Consider the following 17,928-nt stretch of genomic DNA (forward strand, 5'->3'; position numbering starts at 1 on the left):
TGTGTGTGTGTGTGTGTGAGTGAGATCAGGCAAGGCCAATCAATACACACACACATACACACACACACACGCCACTAAATCCATGACTATCAACTGTCGATGAGGATTGTCCATCTTCTGTGATTGGAGGTAGTTTTTAATTATTGAATTACATTTTTGTTTTCTGATAGAGCCTAATTTTGCTAAAAGAAATGGATCTTCAGATCTGGCTTGATGCCCGTAACTTGGGAAACTAATGTAGAATAAAATATATTCTTAAACCAAGATAATGGCCTTCATTACAAACAAACATGCTGCACTGAGGTGACGTGGGAGAGCTGCAGGAGACATTCTCACCAGAGCCTGGGTCCTGCTACTCAGTGGTGGATTGAAGCATTTTGCCTAAAAAATCTAGGTACTGGGTTTTGTTTACTTTGTTTTTGGAGATCACAAATGCAAAAACTATAATTTATAATGTTATATAAATAAGCTGCAGTATTTTCTAGCACCCCTAAAACATTGAATTGTTTTAAACGTTAAGTGTATCTTCACAGTATAGTAGCAATTACATTCATAGGAAAAGGATTTAATAGGCATTTCCTTGCAAATCTGGAGATGGGCAACTATTGAAATTTTCTTGACATGTGCTTGATTTTCATATTCTTTGGAATGTGTTACTTTGCTGAAACCATTTTCAAAGCCTAGGTCGATTGATCCCCTGTAAAATACACTTGAAGGTTAAGTAACTACAGATCTCAGCTAATCCTATCTAATCTGCTGTTACTAAATGGCTGTTTGCATTCCTGGCACACCAGTTTCTGAAGTTTAGGATTTGGTTTTTACTTTCTGTTCAAATAACCTCTACAAGGAGCGATGCGTCTTTCAGCATGCCTGTGCATTGTGCTCATTAGCTTTTTGGAGGGAGTGAGCTGTTCATGTCCTTCACAGTGCACCTGCGATTATCATGGCAGAAATGACGGCACAGGATCAAGGTATGCTCCTCTCCTTGCTATTAAGTGTTCTAATGATTTTGTTGGAAAAGGACTCCAACTAGGCAGCCTTATTTTGAAAGCAAATTGTTGACCAGGTATCAGAGGACAGAAGGTTTAATTTACCTAAGCTTTAGCTTAATTGTGTTAATACCAGTTGCTCACTCCATTGTTTTCATTTTGAGCAATTCAGCTCTTAAAACCCTCTCAAATTATCTGAGACTCTCAAACACATTCTGTGTAACCAAAATCTTCACTGCACTCATATTCACAACATGTCCCTTTTAGGTCAAACCACTGAAATGTGTGTGGCCAGCTCAGCTTGTTTACAGAAGGCATGAGAGGGAGGGCCAATCTAGGAGGTACCAGAGCATTTGCTTCCCTGATTTCCCATTTCTTTTTCATGCCTTTTGGATAGACCTTAAAAAGTAGGAAGGAAGATCACAAGAGTGAATTTAGAGATGTTCATAGTTAGAATTTTTCATTTTAAGGTACTGGAGTTTACAAAGAAAAGTTGGAAAGATACAAATCAGCCTTGTCTATTGCAGACACTGGGGGGCCTCACTGAAGTTAATCTCTGGGCTGCTTTAACATCTACCTGTGGAGTGAGAATACTTACATACTAATAATGTAGTGAGTCCTTTGAGATAGAAGTTAAATGCAAAACAGAACTGTTGTTAGCTAAACTTGGTAGAACTTGATTTTGGTGGGGGGGACGTGGGGGGGGGGGAGGATATTTAATAACAACCAGATTATTTTGTGGCTTGGTTGAAGTGAACAGTGAGCCTCTCATTGAAAATAATTAGTTAAAAGAATCGCCCAATTTATGTCTTAAAACTATTTTTTTAATTTTTATTTTTTAATGTTTATTTTTGAGAGAGAGAGAGAGAGACAGATTACGAGAAGGGGAGGGGCAGAGAGAGAGAGAGAGGGAGACACAGAATCCCACGCAGGCTCCAGGCTCTGAGCTGTCAGCACAGAGCCTGATGCAGGCCTCAAACCCATGAACCTTGAGATCATGACCTGAGCCAAAGTCAGACGCTTAACCAGCTGAGCAACCCAGGCCACTATATCTTACAACTTTAAACAAATAAACAATAATAAGTAAAATATATTTTTGAGTAATTTGATTTGTTATTGTTTGAACTTTACTTAACCAACTCTTTGTATCTTTTTGGGATATTCACTAAGTAGGTTAAGACAAGGAAAGAATGTAACAAATTAAAGACCTACTTGGCAAAAGATATGAAGCAGTTAATGACTAGGGGCTCCCTAATTGTGAGAAAACAGCCACAGAAATGTTTATTTTTTTCCCCATGATAACCCCATTATTGATTTTATAAAAACCATAGCACGTTATGCCTGGCAAGGACTCTAGAAATAATCTAGTTTGACTGCTGTCCTTTTATAAACAAAGAAACACAACCATACAGAGATTAAATGACTTGTCCAAGGTCACAACACTGAGTTGATACAGTGACTGGTTGATAAAGATGCTACGTCTTTCCGCTTCCTATCCAGGCTTTTTTCCATTACGCTGGAATGCTGACTTACCATTCTGGTATAAAATAGCACTGAAAGTTGTAATTTGGAATAGAGATGAAGAAAAAGAGGTGTTCCTAGAGAATTCCAATGATTCCATAGTCTTCTCCTAAAGTTACAGAAAGGAGATGATATTGTCAGCGCACTCCAGCTTTCTGCTACCTACTTCCCTTTTCATTATACACTGGCTTTTAAAATTCACTGATTTGGGGCGCCTGGGTGGCGCAGTCGGTTAAGCGTCAGATTTCAGCCAGGTCACGATCTCGCGGTCCGTGAGTTCGAGCCCTGCGTCAGGCTCTGGGCTGATGGCTCGGAGCCTGGAGCCTGGAGCCTGTTTCCGATTCTGTGTCTCCCTCTCTCTCTGCCCCTCCCCCGTTCATGCTCTGTCTCTCTCTGTCCCAAAAATGAATAAAAAAACGTTGGAAAAAAAAATTAAAAAAAATAAAGTAAAATAAAATTCACTGATTTAATGTCCTGTTTTTACCAAATGGCTGTTTCATTGTTATTATGTACTACAAGTATAATAGACTGTAATTTAGACTATGCTTTGCAAAATTTTTATTGTTCATTTTTCAGCAATCCAGTGGGAGTGAGTATGAATGAGGGATAAATAAGTCTTTTTTCAGGTTAAAATGAATCTAAATTCTCTGATTCTTCATACTTTATATCCACAGAGGGGACAGGCTTGTTTTTCTATGCCTGTTTTACAAATGCCATTAAACAAGATCACAATGTGACTTACTCAAGGTCACTTAAGTTAGTGAGTGGTAAAAGAAATAAACTTGCAGTTTCTGGTTTATTCCTTAGGCTGAAAGGAACTCACCGGTCACATTAAAATAGAGTTCAACTTTAAGCATCTAGTGTGAACACTTGGCTTTTTTTTCTTTCTCCTTCCTTTCTTCCTTTTTAAAATTAAGTTATTTAAAAGGGATCAATTTATAACGTTAACAGGGGATTTTAAAAATATGGGTCATTTCCTAAAGTGGTTAAAAGTGTGTATTTTAGAGTTGGACAGATGTGGGTTTAATAGGTGGCTGTGTAACCCACTGGCCATATGACCTTCAGCAGTTATCGCACATTGGTGGGCCTCAGTTATTTTATCTGTAAAAATAGATTAATGATAAAAAATGGCAAACACCCATTATTATGTGCCAGGAAGGTATAAAAGTTTACACCCATTTAAATTAATCATCCTAACAGTGCCATGTGGGAAAATGAAGTTGAGGGACTGACGTGGCTTTTCATGTCCACAAAGGAAGTGGCAGAGCTTAGATCTCAACCAAGATCAGCCTGACTCTAGAGCCGGTGCCTTTACCTATTACCCAGTATCTACCTTATAGGGCTGTTGATAAATTAGGTGGATGTGATGTGTGTTGTACCGGTCTGACACATAAAGAGTTCCATCAATAGTAGGTTGAAACACATGAAATTGCTGATATCTGATCATTTTTATCCTACTAAAATGGCCATTTCATATGATTCAACCTAAAAGAAGATGATGGTGATGATGAATTATGAATAGGTCAGCCAGGCTGAACAGGTATTTTGTGAAAACGAGTAGGAAATGAAAAACTGATGCATGTTTCAAGTATTATTTTTTCACGTGGGTCTTGGAAAGCAGGTTTCCTTCCACTGCTTTTGTGACACTAGGTCGGTGCTATGTAATGACCTGGATATGAATGAGGTCCCTATGAACTTCCCTGTGGAAACTGTGAAGCTACGTATAGAGAAGACTGTCATCCGCAGAATCCCTGCAGAGGCCTTCTACTACCTGGTGGAGCTCCAGTACCTCTGGGTGACTTACAATTCCGTGGCCAGCCTTGATGCCAGCAGCTTTTACAACCTAAAGCAGCTGCATGAGTTGCGCTTGGATGGAAATTCTCTGGCCGCTTTCCCTTGGGCATCTCTGCTGGACATGCCCCAGCTGAGGACCCTGGATTTGCACAACAACAGAATAACCAGTGTGCCTAACGAGGTGGTCAGGTACCTGAAGAACCTTGTCTACTTGGATTTATCAAGCAACAGGCTAACCACACTACCACCAGATTTCCTGGAGAGCTGGTCCCACTTACTTACAACATCGTCAAGAAGCCTGGACCTTTCACCACAAAGAATTATTCTTGGTAAGCTCAGAAGCCTCTGGGCTTCTTGGGTCCAGATTATTTGCTTTGCATGCCTTCAGCTGTTCAGCCTTTTCACATTTATTGAATTTGGCTTTTTACTCTATACTTGAGTTTTTGATGGAATGGCACTTTATTGGTTGACTTAGGGTCAACTGACTTGTTTACCCTGTGTAATGTGTAATGGCTCTCTATGAGTGCTGGAGGGAGGGTGGCAGGCAGTATGTGTGTTGGAGGAGTGAGGAGAGTTAGTTTCATAAACTGAGAGACTGATGGTGCTGTCAGAGATACTGGGGCTGAGTGACAAAACCTACCAACCTGCCCTGTTTCTGTGAACATATCAATGCTCCATGCTCTGCCACAGTCAACCTGCTCTGTTCTCTTTTCAGCCCTTCATCAGGCTCTTCAGGAGTAGAAGAGGGGCACTGGCATCTTTATGAGGTGGCAGTGGTTTAATTAATTAGGGAGAACAGCTTCCAAATTTTCTTAATCTAAAAAGAAATGATGAAGGCACCAGTTATTGGGGTCTCCTAGTGGATTTGGTCTCTTAGTTTAACTGTGATATGTTTTGTAGACTTTGATCTTGACTTTGTTTAGGTTCTATGGGTATTTGTCTTGGGTTCTTAAAGTGTAAACTCCTTTCAGTAAGTCTATCTCTTCCTTTTTTTGTATCTTCCCACAGTGCTTTGCACGGCGCTCTACACATGGCAAATGCCCGGTAAATGTGGTTGCCAGATTGAAATCAGGGAACTGAGACCCTTCTCCAGGGGTATCTGTGGGCAGTGAGGTCTTTCATACTTTTGTGTGTGACACAAGCCTGAGGCTCTGATCAAGTTGATTTCCTAAATTCTTGTTCACCCAGTAAGCCTAGGTCATTAGTTCACCAGTTATGTCCATCAGGGCTGCAGGAGAGGCTGTATTTCTCAGGATAAAGAACTGGGTCTTTGGTCAGGGAAATGACTTATAAGCCTTTTGGCGTGAGAGGCAACTCGATGCTAAATTTGTGCCAGGAATTCCTATTGACCAATATCACATGCTCAAATATTTGTAAAGCAAATTATAAATAAAGATAACTGAGATTTTTTTTTTTTTTTGATAAAAAGGAAAAATGCTGTGGCAGCATTTAAATGATTTTAGCATTGCTTTTGTTGAAATGTAAATACATTTTGGTGCTTATGAGACTAAAAATATGAGTGATAAAAACCAGACACAAAGAGGAAAAGTCATGTAATTTTTTATTATATGGCTATTTTTTGTTTACCTACTGTTTATCTAATATTTCAAACGTTTCTATTAGAGAATAAAAGGAATATTATAGGATGGATTGGGGAAAAATATTAGTTTAACAATAGTTGTGGAGTCCTTATTATTATGTACACCATGACAGGCACCGTGTAAACCTGTACAGCAGTATTTATTTACTCTACTTTAGCCACTAATTTAGTCCTTATGAGTAACACTAATAGCTAGAAATTGTCTTAAACATTGAGATTCTATTTCTCTACACATTTTTCTAAGTTTCTTTGAAAGTGACTCTTGGTTCTAATAGAATTACCAAATGGAGCTCTATAGTAGAAAATAAAATCAAATTAATAAATTCTTATTAATAGCTCTCTAATGACTAGTCACTAATATTGCTAATATCATTATGAAGAATTGATTTATGGGACATTAATATTGTTCCCTTGTGAGTTAAATCTGGATAAAAGTTTAGGGATCAAACTGAAAAGGGTTATGAAATCTCACAGTCCTAAGAGATAAACATCTTTATCTATGCTTCAGGGTTCAGACTGTTCAAAAGCAGATTCTTTAAAAAGGTGACATGAAAATACTTTTGGTATAACATTAAACTGAGAAATCAGGGTATGTAATTATACATATTCATGATCATAACTATTTTAAAATGTGCAAAGAGGAACGCCTGGGTGGTTCAGTAGGTTGAGTGTCTGACTCTTGAGTCTGACTCAGGTCATGATCCCAGGGTTGTGTTGTGGGATTCAGCCCTGAATTGGGCCCTGCACTGAGTGTGGAGTCTGCTTAGGACTCTCTCAATCTCTCCCTCTGTCCCTCTCCCCTGCTTGCAATGCTGTCTCTAAAATACAATACAATACAATACAATACAATACAATACAAATAAATAAAATGTGCAAAGAAAAAAATTTAAAAATACACTAGCTGGTTAATTGTCCTCTTTGGGTGGTGGGACATCTTTTCAGTATTCTGTATTTTCAAAATGTTCTGCTTTGGTCATGCATTGCTTTTATAATAGTGATGATAATAATGATAATAAATAACAAAAGATATTTTGAAACATGCCCAACCATATGTGGCCGCTGATCTTAGCAAAATCATAGCCTGCTATGTAACAAAAGGGGAAAGAAATGCTCTCCTCTAATAAGATTGGCTCGGGGCACCTGGGTGGCTCAGTCAGTTAAGCATTTGACTTTGGCTCAGGTCACGATCTCATGGTTCGTGGGCTTGAGCCCCGCATCGGGCTCTGTGCTGACAGACAGCTCAGAGCCTGGAGGCTGCTTCAGATTCTGTATCTCCCTCTCTCTCTGCCCCTCCTCCGCTCACGCTCTCTCTCTGTCTCTCAAAAATGAATAAATGTTAAAAAAAAATTAGAAAAAAAAAAAGACTGGCTCATGTGTGTGAATCACACACAGAAAACTCGGGTTTTTCATCTGGAAAATGGAGATAGGAGGACTCACTCCCTCTTTTCTGACTCATAAGACTGTAATGAGAATATTATAAGATATTTTATGTGACAGTTCTTTAGAATATGAGGTGGACAGTCTCTGAGGTTATAATTTTAGATCAACAATAATCCACAACAGCTATGACTGAGATAGATGTGTCTTATAAAGAAAGACTCCTCTATTTTGGCTTTTTCTGTTATTTTAACTATATTGGAGTCTTCTAATTTCGTCATTAAAATATGGCGGTGAGAACCAGTTCTAGCTTTTCTAGAACTCAGGTTTTAACTGTGGCAATTATATCTTTCCAAGTACCCTCTAGAATTTACTTTTCTATTATTATGGTGGAACACATTCTGCTTTTATTTAATTGTTATTGTACCGTGTTCATTATTGTTAGCAGACAGCGGTTCTGTTTGTAACCATAATAGTAATAGGTAATATTGATGGAGTGCTTACTCAAGGCCAAGTCTCGTTCTTATATTTTACATATATAACTTCTTCCAGTCTCACGTTAACCCTGTATTAAGTATCATTTCATCCCCATTTTACAGAAGAATTGAGACACAAGTTAAGCCACAAGCCCAAATTTACTCATCATACTCATGGAGCTGGGGTGTGAATACAGGCTGTTTGGCTCCAGAACCCATGTGCTTCCACACTCTTTTGTAATGTATTGTATGTAATAATACTAGAGTTAGTTTCCTCACGTATGCATTACTATCTCTTTAAATCATATATTTATTTAATATAAAAAAATTAGGGAGAGGCTTTTCCATGACTCTTCTTTCTACATGAGTAAAAATATCAGCTTAATCAAATTATCCTCTAATGTATCATAAAAACATAAACAAGTGTCTTGCAAGTAAACATTTAAGTGAACTGTGAAACTAGATTGGAGTTTTGATTTGCAATACAGATAAATTTCCATGGTCTCTTTCTCCAGAATAGACAAATATTTACACAGGCAGACTCTGTGAGGCTCCACACTCTTTGTCTTGGAGGAAAAAGCTTGCAGTAGGAGAGGATATAAAATGCTTTTCTGGGTGCTTTTTACTGGCACCCAAATTTGCTCAATTGCAAACATAAGCTCTTCTCCAGATTAGAATTAAGTTTGCCTGAAGGGCAGCGGCCACATGAGTATTCCCACAAAATTTTCTAAAATGGCATTAATTTAATTCAACAAACACCTGTCAGTCCCTGTTGCTATGCTTGTTCTTTGCTAGGCACCAAGGAGACAAATCCACGCAGTTAAGGCTGATTCCGTGCTAGGTGCTCTTCTAAGGACTCCCTGGCAGTATCTCAGCCTTCAGGACAATACCATAAAGTGGGTCTGTACTACCACCTTTTTACAGCTGGTGGAAAGGCAGTCAAGCTTCAAGTTTAGTTTATCTCCAGAGATATCATTCTTTTGTTTTTCAAACGTTTTCTAAATGGAGGAGTTGAAGTATAACTTACATACCATGGATCTTAAGTACACAACTTAGAAAATGATGATAAATGCCATACCTCCACAGAACCCACACCCTCACCAAGATACGGAATAATTTTATCACACTGGAAAAGTTCCCCTTTGTCTTTTTTCAGTCAATCTCCTCCATTCCAAGCAACCACTATTTTTTTTCTTTTTTAAAAATTTTTAATGTTTATTCTCGAAGGAGAGAGATACAGAGCATGAGCAGGGAGAAGCAGAGACAGAGGGAGACACAGAAGCCGAAGCAGGCTCCAGGCTCCGAGCTGTCAGCACAGAGCCCCATGTGGGGCTTGAACCCACAAACCATGAGATCATGACCTGAGCCGAAGTCGGACGCTTAACTGACTGAGCCAACCAGGCACCCCTTCCACTATTTTTATTTCTATCACAGTAGGTTAATTTTGTTTGCCCTAGAATTTTATGTAAATGGAATCATCTAAAATACACTCTTGTGCCTGGCTTCTTTCATTTAGCATTATTGTTCTTGAGATTCATCCATGTCGCTGCATGTACGGATAGTTCCTTTTGCTGAGTCATACTCAATTTTATGAATGTATGAATTGTTTATCCTTTCTCCTGTTTTTGGACACATGGGCTCTTACCAGTTTTTAGCTATTATGAATTAAGCTGCTGTTATCATTTTTATGCAAAGGTTTTTGTGGCACCTATTTTCTTTCTCTTGGATAAATTCCCAGGATTGAAATTGCTAGGTCCTAAGATGGCTATACAACTCCTTAAGAAACTGCCAATTTTCCAGAGGTTGTACCATTTTACACCCCCACTAGCACTGTGTAACAGTCTACTTGCTCCATATCCTCACCAACACTTGATGTTATCAGTCTTTTTCATTTCAGTCATTTCCTAGGGGTGGGTGGTCAGGGAGTGATTTCGCATTGTGATTTTAATTTGCATTTCCCTGATGACTAATGGCATTGACCATGTTTTCATTGGGCCATTGGTCATTGCTATATTCCTTTATGCCAATATACAATTTTTAAAAGTCATTTTCTTTTTAGTATTGAATACAAGCCTTTTGTCAATTATGTGTATTATTAATATTGTCTCCAAGTCTGTAGTTTGTTTATTCATTTTCTTCATGGTGTCTTTGGTAAGAAACTTTTAAATTTTAGTGACGTCTGATTTACCAGCTTTTTCTTTTATAGTTAGTGCCTTTTGTGTCTCATCTAAGAAATATTTGTCTTCCTACAAGTCACAGAAATATTCTGTTTTCCTTATAGTTTTAACTATTATGTTCAGTCTCTGGCTTTATATTCTTGGCTTTTATGCTTATGACTGTGGTGCATCTCAAATAGTCTTTGAGTGTAGCATGAGGTAGGGGTTGAGGTTTTTTCCAAACAGATGTCCAGTTGTTCCAGCACCCATTTGTTGAAAAGACTTTACTTTCCCCCTTGAATTGTTAGACACTACTGCCATTACAAAACAGACTAAGGCATGGTCTTTGCTTTCAAGAGCTTATAGAATAACTTTGGTACAAGAATTTATTGCTGACTTTTCACACACACACAAAATAGCACAATTAATTCAACTACTGTGATGCATGGAAAACATTATCCTTTTAGAAAAGGAATAAGGCAAAGTTGGCTTGCCCCATCCAAGAATAGTTACATAAACTAAATTAATTAATGCAAATTACTGTGACTGTGGTGGGTGTGTTGCCTTGAAGGAATGCAGTGCAAATAACAGTTTAACTTCAGGGAGTTCTTGTACCTTTGTCCCCCAAAGGAAAAAAACAAAAAACAAAAAACACAAAACACCTGATGAATGTGTTCAGCACTCAGGTCATTATTATTATTCAGGCTCTAAAAGTTGTGCCTTTGACCTTGGATGTTTCAAATCTAGAATAAACATTATGTTTTTGAGGAATTTAAAATATTTTCCTGTTTTATGTAACTTTTAGACATAACTTTTAGACATAAAAGTAGGATTAATTTTTAAGAGAATTTTGTTTCACCATTAACACATTTTTAGGACAGTTTCAAAGCATGAGTAGACCCGTTAATGTTACAGTTCTTGGATGGTTCCCCATGTAGACATTTGTGCTCCGGACATCGCTGCTTTGACATGTGTTTATAGATAACAGCACTATAGCTGCCACCCGGTGGCCCTAAATATTTTTAGGTGATGAAATGAGTTATGGTGGAAGGGGTAGTAGATTAGGAGGCTAAAACATCTGGGATTTAGTCAGGACTCTAAGCTACTTACAGAATCAAGGCAGTAATCTCTTTGTGCTTTAGCATCCTCTGATGTGAGACTTAGAGAATCACACTAGCTTCCTGAGGTCAATATAAGACATACAGTGCTTGGGAATGAGATTTAAAATCAGGATACTGAGGTTCAAATCCTGACTATATTCAGTTGTGTAACGACAGGAAGACCCTTAACCTCTCTGAGTGCTGGCTTTTTCCTCTTTAAAATGATGATGATAAAAAAAAAAATAAAATGATGATGATACTAATATTATCTACCTCATGCTATTGTCAGGCTTGAGGTAGACAAATCCTTCAGCATACTTAGCACTGCTGGAAGACAATTTTCCATGGTCTCTCACAATTCTGCCTGTCTAGTGAGCAGGGGCAGTCATTGCCTTTTGTTCTGAACTATCTTTTTAAGGATGTTTATGTAGAGAACTGCTTTGGAAGGTAAAGATGTATCTCCCTCCAGAGCAAAGGGTAGGCATGTTTACTGCCCAGTATAAGGGAGATAATAACGTCTTCCTCCAGATCTCCTTCATCTCTGACCAGAAGTCTTATGTCTTCTGCCAACTGGTCACCCTAAAGTTGGATAAAACTCAGACCCTTTACAATTCTTGACAAGTACAATATTTGTCATACAGGAAACAATAACTGTCAACTTGTTTTGTTATTCTTTTATAAAGCAAAAATTTAGCATAACAAGTGTTTTGAGAGCAAAAAGTATTATCCACATGTTAATTGTTACATGACAGAATGAATTTGATGTTTGCTGGCAAGTTGGATATTAGAGAACTGGTCATAGATTCACAGGACTAAATGTAAGAGGAAGAAGTTCAAGATAATTCATCCATGGAAGAAGTGAAATTTCTAAGAAGATAAAAAAACTAAATTTTTATAAATTCTGGCAGAAAAATATGAACCACTCATGAAGTGCTATTCTAATAAAAATAGACATAAAGAGACATAAATAGAATTTAAGAATGAAGTTAAATCTTCTAACATGGTTAGAATGTTTAAAAATTATGATTGTCTTTTCTCCTTATGAATCAATGTTATAATCCACTCCATTAGTAAAAAGCCACAACCATAAATCTTTTTGAGATAAATCTCTTTCAGCTTTGCGCTTTATTTACATGGGACATCACCCTTAATATCATTAGAGAGATTTTTGTCTGACCAAAGGCTCTGAAGCACTACCTGAGATCCTTCTAGGATATTAGCAAATAATTATATACTTTCACTGTCCCTGGATTTGATTTTTGCTCTGAAGCCCTTTCTTAATTTGAGAACTTTGGAGAGGCTGGGTTTAAGAAGCAATTTTATTACTCAACCCAGCAAGTTTTGGCTCCTTTATATTTAGCAGTTCTTCCTTTAGCTGTTGTCTGCCCTTCACATTTTACTACGAGCAGCAAGGAGTACCGGGCAGCAGTTTCAACACTCCGTGTGGAAGGAAATATCAATGGCTGGAACATTCATTTCCTTGAATGTGTTTTCTCCTTTCCATGTTAACCACAGGTGGCAGTGTTTCTAAACTTTCTGCCACTCCGTAAAAGGGTCTCCTTTCTTCTGGTTTCCAATAGTTACATTTTCCTCACTTGCCTTTAAAGCTCTAATGGACACTCTTCTTGAAGGCCAAAGCATGTCTGCTAACAGTTCTGAAAGCTGAGGCAGTCCTCCAACTGGAGGCTGTCAGCTAACTCTATTCCTTGCTGCTGCTTCTCTCTTGAAGGGGGATTTGGGTAGGGCACCTGTACGGCCCCCATGCATGGCATTCATGGCAAGCTCTGTTCCAGCCTCTCCCAGTCTCCAGTCTTATCTCCTGACATCTCCTGCATCTCACTCTACATGCTACACAGAACTTGTCCTCCAAAGGTCTTCACATCACGCAAACCCAAGACACAGTGCAGGCAGAGTTAGGTGTCTCTCTACACCCTCCAATACCTACGGTAACAGAAGTACTTTCATAACATGCTAGAAATATCTCTATTAGTGTATTTATAGTATTCTGTGGTACTTGGATTAGAATCTTGGCTCAGATGCTGATTAGCTATGTGGCCTTGGTCAAATCATTTGATTTCTCTATATCTCAGCTTCTTCATTTTTGAAATGAGGACACTAATACTCTCCTTCATAGGATTTTGGGATTAAATAATAGAGGTACGTCCTTAGAACAGAGACCTGTACAGAGTAAATGCTCAGTAAATGTTGGCTACAATCATTAATGGTCGGAAATGACAGGCTATGTTCATTCAGGTAGCCAGATTGTAGGGCAAAACTGACAGAGAGGTGACTCCCCTTTCATCTCTCAAAGCACTTCTGTTTTCAGGGAGACAGCGCAAATGCTTGCTTGCCCAAGTGACTATGATGTAAACTGAAGTCATCTGTTGATAACCTTTATCAATCTTTTCCTCCCTTCTGGTTTAGGTCTGCAGGACAACCCTTGGTTCTGTGACTGTCACATTTCTAAAATGATCGAGTTGTCAAAAGTTGCTGACCCTGCTGTAGTGCTTCTTGATCCACTGATGATATGTAGTGAACCTGAGAGCCTGACAGGGATTTTATTTCAGCGGGCTGAGTTGGAACAGTGTTTGAAGCCATCAGTGATGACGTCGGCCACCCAGATCACATCTGCTCTGGGCAGTAATGTTCTGCTGCGGTGTGATGCTACTGGCCAGCCTACTCCACAGCTCACGTGGACCAGATCTGACAGCTCACCAGTTAATTATACAGGTATTTTCTTAATTTAGGCCTATAAAACAAGAAGTTTGCAAAGGTCTGAATTGAAACTCATGGTTTTGTGTGATTTGAAATTGGCTAGTTAATTCTAATAAAATACACCAAAATTATTGGGTGAAAGGACTTTGAAAAGTTCATTTTATTCGTTAATCTTTTCCTCAGTTTATCTGACTAGCTACGTAGATGAAATTAGATAATCTGATTTTTAGACAGAAACATGATCCAATGGATGGATGACTGCAAATAAGGCCTTTGTCTTGCTGCATCATCTTGGGATATGGCTCACTTTCAAATGTATATTACAGTTTTCTTTAAAAAAAGATTTTAATATAGGTTTCCCATTTTTGAATGAGTATTCAAATCATTATTTAAATTACATGCAAACCTTATTATGAAACAAAAAGTATGTAATTTTTAGAAAAATTGGTTACATAGACTTTTCAGATCCTACTCTGACCAACTCAGTGCTTTGGCTTTAGTTTCAATAGTGATATTCTGATTAATTAGAGTGATATATTTTAAAAACTCACTGAAGCTAAATGTAAATCAAGATAGATATAAAGAAACCTGATGGAATAAAAAATAGCTAAGGCCTAATATTCTTATAAATAGACAGTAAAAGGCCCACAGCTTAAGGTAGCAAGCTAAATTCTGGGATCCTAGGATAGTGCTCAGTACATTATTATTCTTCATAAAGATTCAGAAACCAAGACAGAATGGTAATATGTTAGATTTTAGTCTTTAGGAAAGTAAAATTCCAATTTTGCAAAAACTGTATATTATTCTGCAAATAATAGAATCCATGGTTTACTAATTTATTTAGATTAACTATAAAATGAAAGATTGAGAATACTAATTTTGACTCCTCTATGCCAGAAAGTTATCTGCTATGCCAGCCGGCTATGTAGATAGATAGCATTTTATTACAATGAAAAAATATCTTGGGAAATATTTAAGTAAGATCTTATAATAACCATTTCATAGTGAGTTAAAATTGGAAAGGATCTTTGAGACCACTTTGTCTTCTCTTATTTTAAAAATATAGTAACAGAGGCTTAAAGACACCAATTGACTTGTCTGAAATCAAACACTAATTCATGGACTAACATTTACTAAAACCAAGTCTCCCAATTCATAGCCCCCCATGTCTTTTTAAAATACCATTCCCCATATAGACCTCATGGAACCCAGCATATCAAAGACCTCCATGTAGACAATTTACAGAACTTATCACCTGCCATCAGAGATTTGCAGTGTGCCATTTTCCTCTTGGTTTATGTGAAAGGGATACATGTAGAACCAGATAGGTTGGCATGTTGCTTGAGTTTTTCCTCACAGAGTATATATATTTTTTCTTACAGTAATTCAGGAATCTCCAGGAGAAGGAGTCAGATGGTCCATAATAAGTTTGACAGGCATTTCTTACAAGGATGCTGGGGATTACAAATGTAAGGCCAAAAATTTGGCTGGGATGTCAGAAGCTGTGGTTACTGTGACAGTGGTTGGTGTTGTCACAACCACGGTATTATCAGACACCTCTCAAAGAACTGGAGATCACCTTGAGCAAAGAGCCCAGCCAGGATCTAGATCTACATCCATACCCGGTTCACTGTCATCTCCTTGGTCCTCTAACTCATCTTCTTCCCCTGCTTCTTCCATTTTTCTTTCTACTTCTACTTCCTCTCCTCCCTCCACTGCTTTCTCCTCCTCATCTCCTTTCCTCTCCTCCATTGCATCTTCAATCACAACTCTAAGCACCAGAATTTCAACAAAGCCCACCATGGCCAGCCAGCAGTCATTCCAGCTCCGCCCAGATGGGAAAAGAAATGTAAAGGCGGAGATAGGTGGAAGTAAGTTTCCTTCAGCTAGTGCAAGTAAAAATGAAGAGTTGGAGTCATTGGATCAAGCAATGCCAATGGAGACAAATACCACAATAGAAAATCTCAGAGTAGTCAGTGAGACTGAAGAGAGTGTGACATTGATGTGGAACACTGTCAACACTACACGTAAGTCCGAGGTGACTGTGTTGTATTCCAAGTATGGCGAGAAGGACCTGCTGCTGCTGAATGCAGATTCCAGCAAGGACCAAGTAACCATAGATGGCTTGGAGCCTGGCAGGCAGTACATAGCATGCGTCTGTCCAAAGGGAGTGCCTCCCCAGAAGGACCAATGTATCACTTTTTCTGTTGACAGAGTCGAAGAAGAAGGTGATTCTCAAGTGTCTTTCCTTATCGTGGTGAGCGGTACTGCCTGTGTTGTTGTCTTGCCATTGATATTTTTCCTGTTGTACAAAGTTTGTAAATTGCAATGTGGGTCAGAATCCTTCTGGGAAGATGATTTGGCAAAAGAGACTTATATTCAATTTGAGACCCTGTCCCCCAGGTCTCAAAGTATAGGGGAACTTTGGACGCGAAGGCACAGAGATGATTCTGAAAAATTGCTGCTTTGTTCTAGGTCAAGTGTGGAATCTCAGGTGACCTTTAAAAGTGAAGGTTTGAGACCAGAGTATTATTGCTAAGGTTTTACAACTCAGGCACATGTGAAGTCCATAAAATTTCTTCCGCACAATTAAGGATCTGAGGATGTGGTTGACCCTCTGTTTGGATGACTTTTGGACAGTTTCACATCCTCTATGAAACTCACAAATGGAGTGCTTTTAATTGTGCTTAAAAAAAAATACCATGCGAAGGGCACTTGGCTGGCTGTCAATAGGGCATGTAACTCCTGATCTCAGGGTTGTAAGTTTGAGCCCCATGTTGGGTGTAGAGATTACGTAAAAACTACCATGTGACTTCCGAACTAAAAAGACAAATAGTCTGGGTTTTTGTTATGTGGAAGATGTCCATAGAAATAATGTTTAGGGTACTGCTTAATAAGTTAATAGTATGTTTTAGGATAGTGCTTAGTTCTTAAAAATAAATTCATGTGAGAATAGTTGTCAAAAAGTAAAGTCTGAATTTTAAAAAGATAGTTTTCCAAGAAGTAAAGATTAGCATAACCAGGTAAGCCTTGATGTTCATTCATGCTTGAAGTGCTTTATGGCATTTGCTGTGGCTATTTACTGCCATTGCCTACTAGGCGAGAGTGGGAAAGTATAGAATTTTGCATTCATTAAGGTTAAATGCAACCCATTGGAGAGGGAGGGTGCTAGCTCTTGGTACCATTATGCATTACAATACTGTACGGTTGTATTAATATTGCAAGAAAAAACTTCCCTTACCCTTAGAAACATAGGTATTAGGAAAAATAAGTTTAAAAGGAGGATTGTGAACATAGTAAGTCCATTGCTAAAAATAGTAACCATTGCATTCTAATGCATTTGCTAACAGACTGTATGAATCTTTTTAAAAACATAAGTGCTCATTTTGAAACAATCTCCTTAATAGTTTGATATTTACTCTTCTCTTCCCCTCCCTCTTCTCTTTCTCTCCCTCTCCCTTTCTTCCTTCATTTCTTTTTTTCCCCCTTCTGCTTTGTCAGAAGATATTCAGGTAGTCAAAGGACCACAGCTAAGTTGTTTGTCCTTTGCCAGGTTATATTTTGTTTTGTTTTGTTTTTTAAATATAATTTACTGTCAAGTTAGCTAACACACAGTGTATACAGTGTGCTCTTGGTTTGGGGGGTAGATTCCCATGATTCATCGCTTACATACAACACCCAGTGCTCATCCCAGCAAGTGCCCTCCTCAATGCCCATCACCCATTGCCATGTTATATTTTGATTTCCTGGATAAAGGGAAGAACTCTGAAAATTCTTTTTAGATCTGAAAAGGATGTTTTAGGATCTTGAAGAGCAGCTTCAATGGATTAATTTGGTCAGATTTTCTAGGTCAAAAACATCACGGAAATTGAATTGGAGGGGGGCATATAAATAGATAGGAAAGGGGCGTCACACATAACATTTATGTTTTTTTTTTTAAAGAAGTTTATCACCACCTTTACTAAAGATTATATTCCCTTTACATCAGAGATTTTGGAGTACAGAACAGATTTATAAAGGTGTGTCAGGAGTTCTGAAATACCCTGAGAAGCAAGTTCTAAGAAAATCCTGTATTTTTCATAAGGAACAGACAGGCTTTAATGTAACACATTGTGAAAATTATAATACAGGCACCTGGATAATGAAAAATCATTCATTCCAAATGGCTCTTAATTAAAAAGGAAAAATATTCCTAGTTTA

General features: G+C 38.1%; 1 protein-coding gene and 1 long non-coding RNA gene across 4 annotated transcripts in view; one reads left to right on the plus strand and one right to left on the minus strand.

The window, feature by feature from the left end:
* Nucleotides 1–17,928, minus strand: part of LOC125923023 (uncharacterized) — a 58,914-nt gene that overhangs the window by 17,770 nt on the left and 23,216 nt on the right. The window contains exon 3 of one of the 3 annotated variants that reach the window (XR_007457862.1): nucleotides 2,523–2,619. The exons of the other annotated variants lie outside the window; for them this stretch is intronic. This is a non-coding gene — a long non-coding RNA (uncharacterized LOC125923023). The remainder of the gene's footprint in view (nucleotides 1–2,522; nucleotides 2,620–17,928) is intronic. 3 annotated transcript variants of the gene reach the window in all.
* LRIT3 (leucine rich repeat, Ig-like and transmembrane domains 3) lies at nucleotides 28–16,985 on the plus strand. Its single transcript, XM_049631031.1, has 4 exons — nucleotides 28–971; nucleotides 4,161–4,633; nucleotides 13,438–13,743; nucleotides 15,111–16,985. Exons 1-4 carry the CDS (start codon nucleotides 853–855, stop codon nucleotides 16,265–16,267), a joined length of 2,055 nt encoding a protein of 684 aa, XP_049486988.1. The 5' UTR covers nucleotides 28–852; the 3' UTR covers nucleotides 16,268–16,985.

The sequence above is a fragment of the Panthera uncia genome, chromosome B1 (assembly GCF_023721935.1).
Source record: "Panthera uncia isolate 11264 chromosome B1, Puncia_PCG_1.0, whole genome shotgun sequence".
NCBI classification, from domain to species: Eukaryota; Metazoa; Chordata; class Mammalia; order Carnivora; family Felidae; genus Panthera; species Panthera uncia.

What these genes read in the sequence shown, in the direction of transcription:
- LRIT3 (XM_049631031.1), top strand. Translation starts at nt 853, where the DNA reads ATGCGTCTTTCAGCATGCCTGTGCATTGTGCTCATTAGCTTTTTGGAG. An exon ending in AATGACGGCACAGGATCAAG is followed by an intron (nt 972 to 4,160) that starts GTATGCTCCTCT and finishes TTGTGACACTAG; the next exon opens with GTCGGTGCTATGTAATGACC. An exon ending in ACCACAAAGAATTATTCTTG is followed by an intron (nt 4,634 to 13,437) that starts GTAAGCTCAGAA and finishes CTTCTGGTTTAG; the next exon opens with GTCTGCAGGACAACCCTTGG.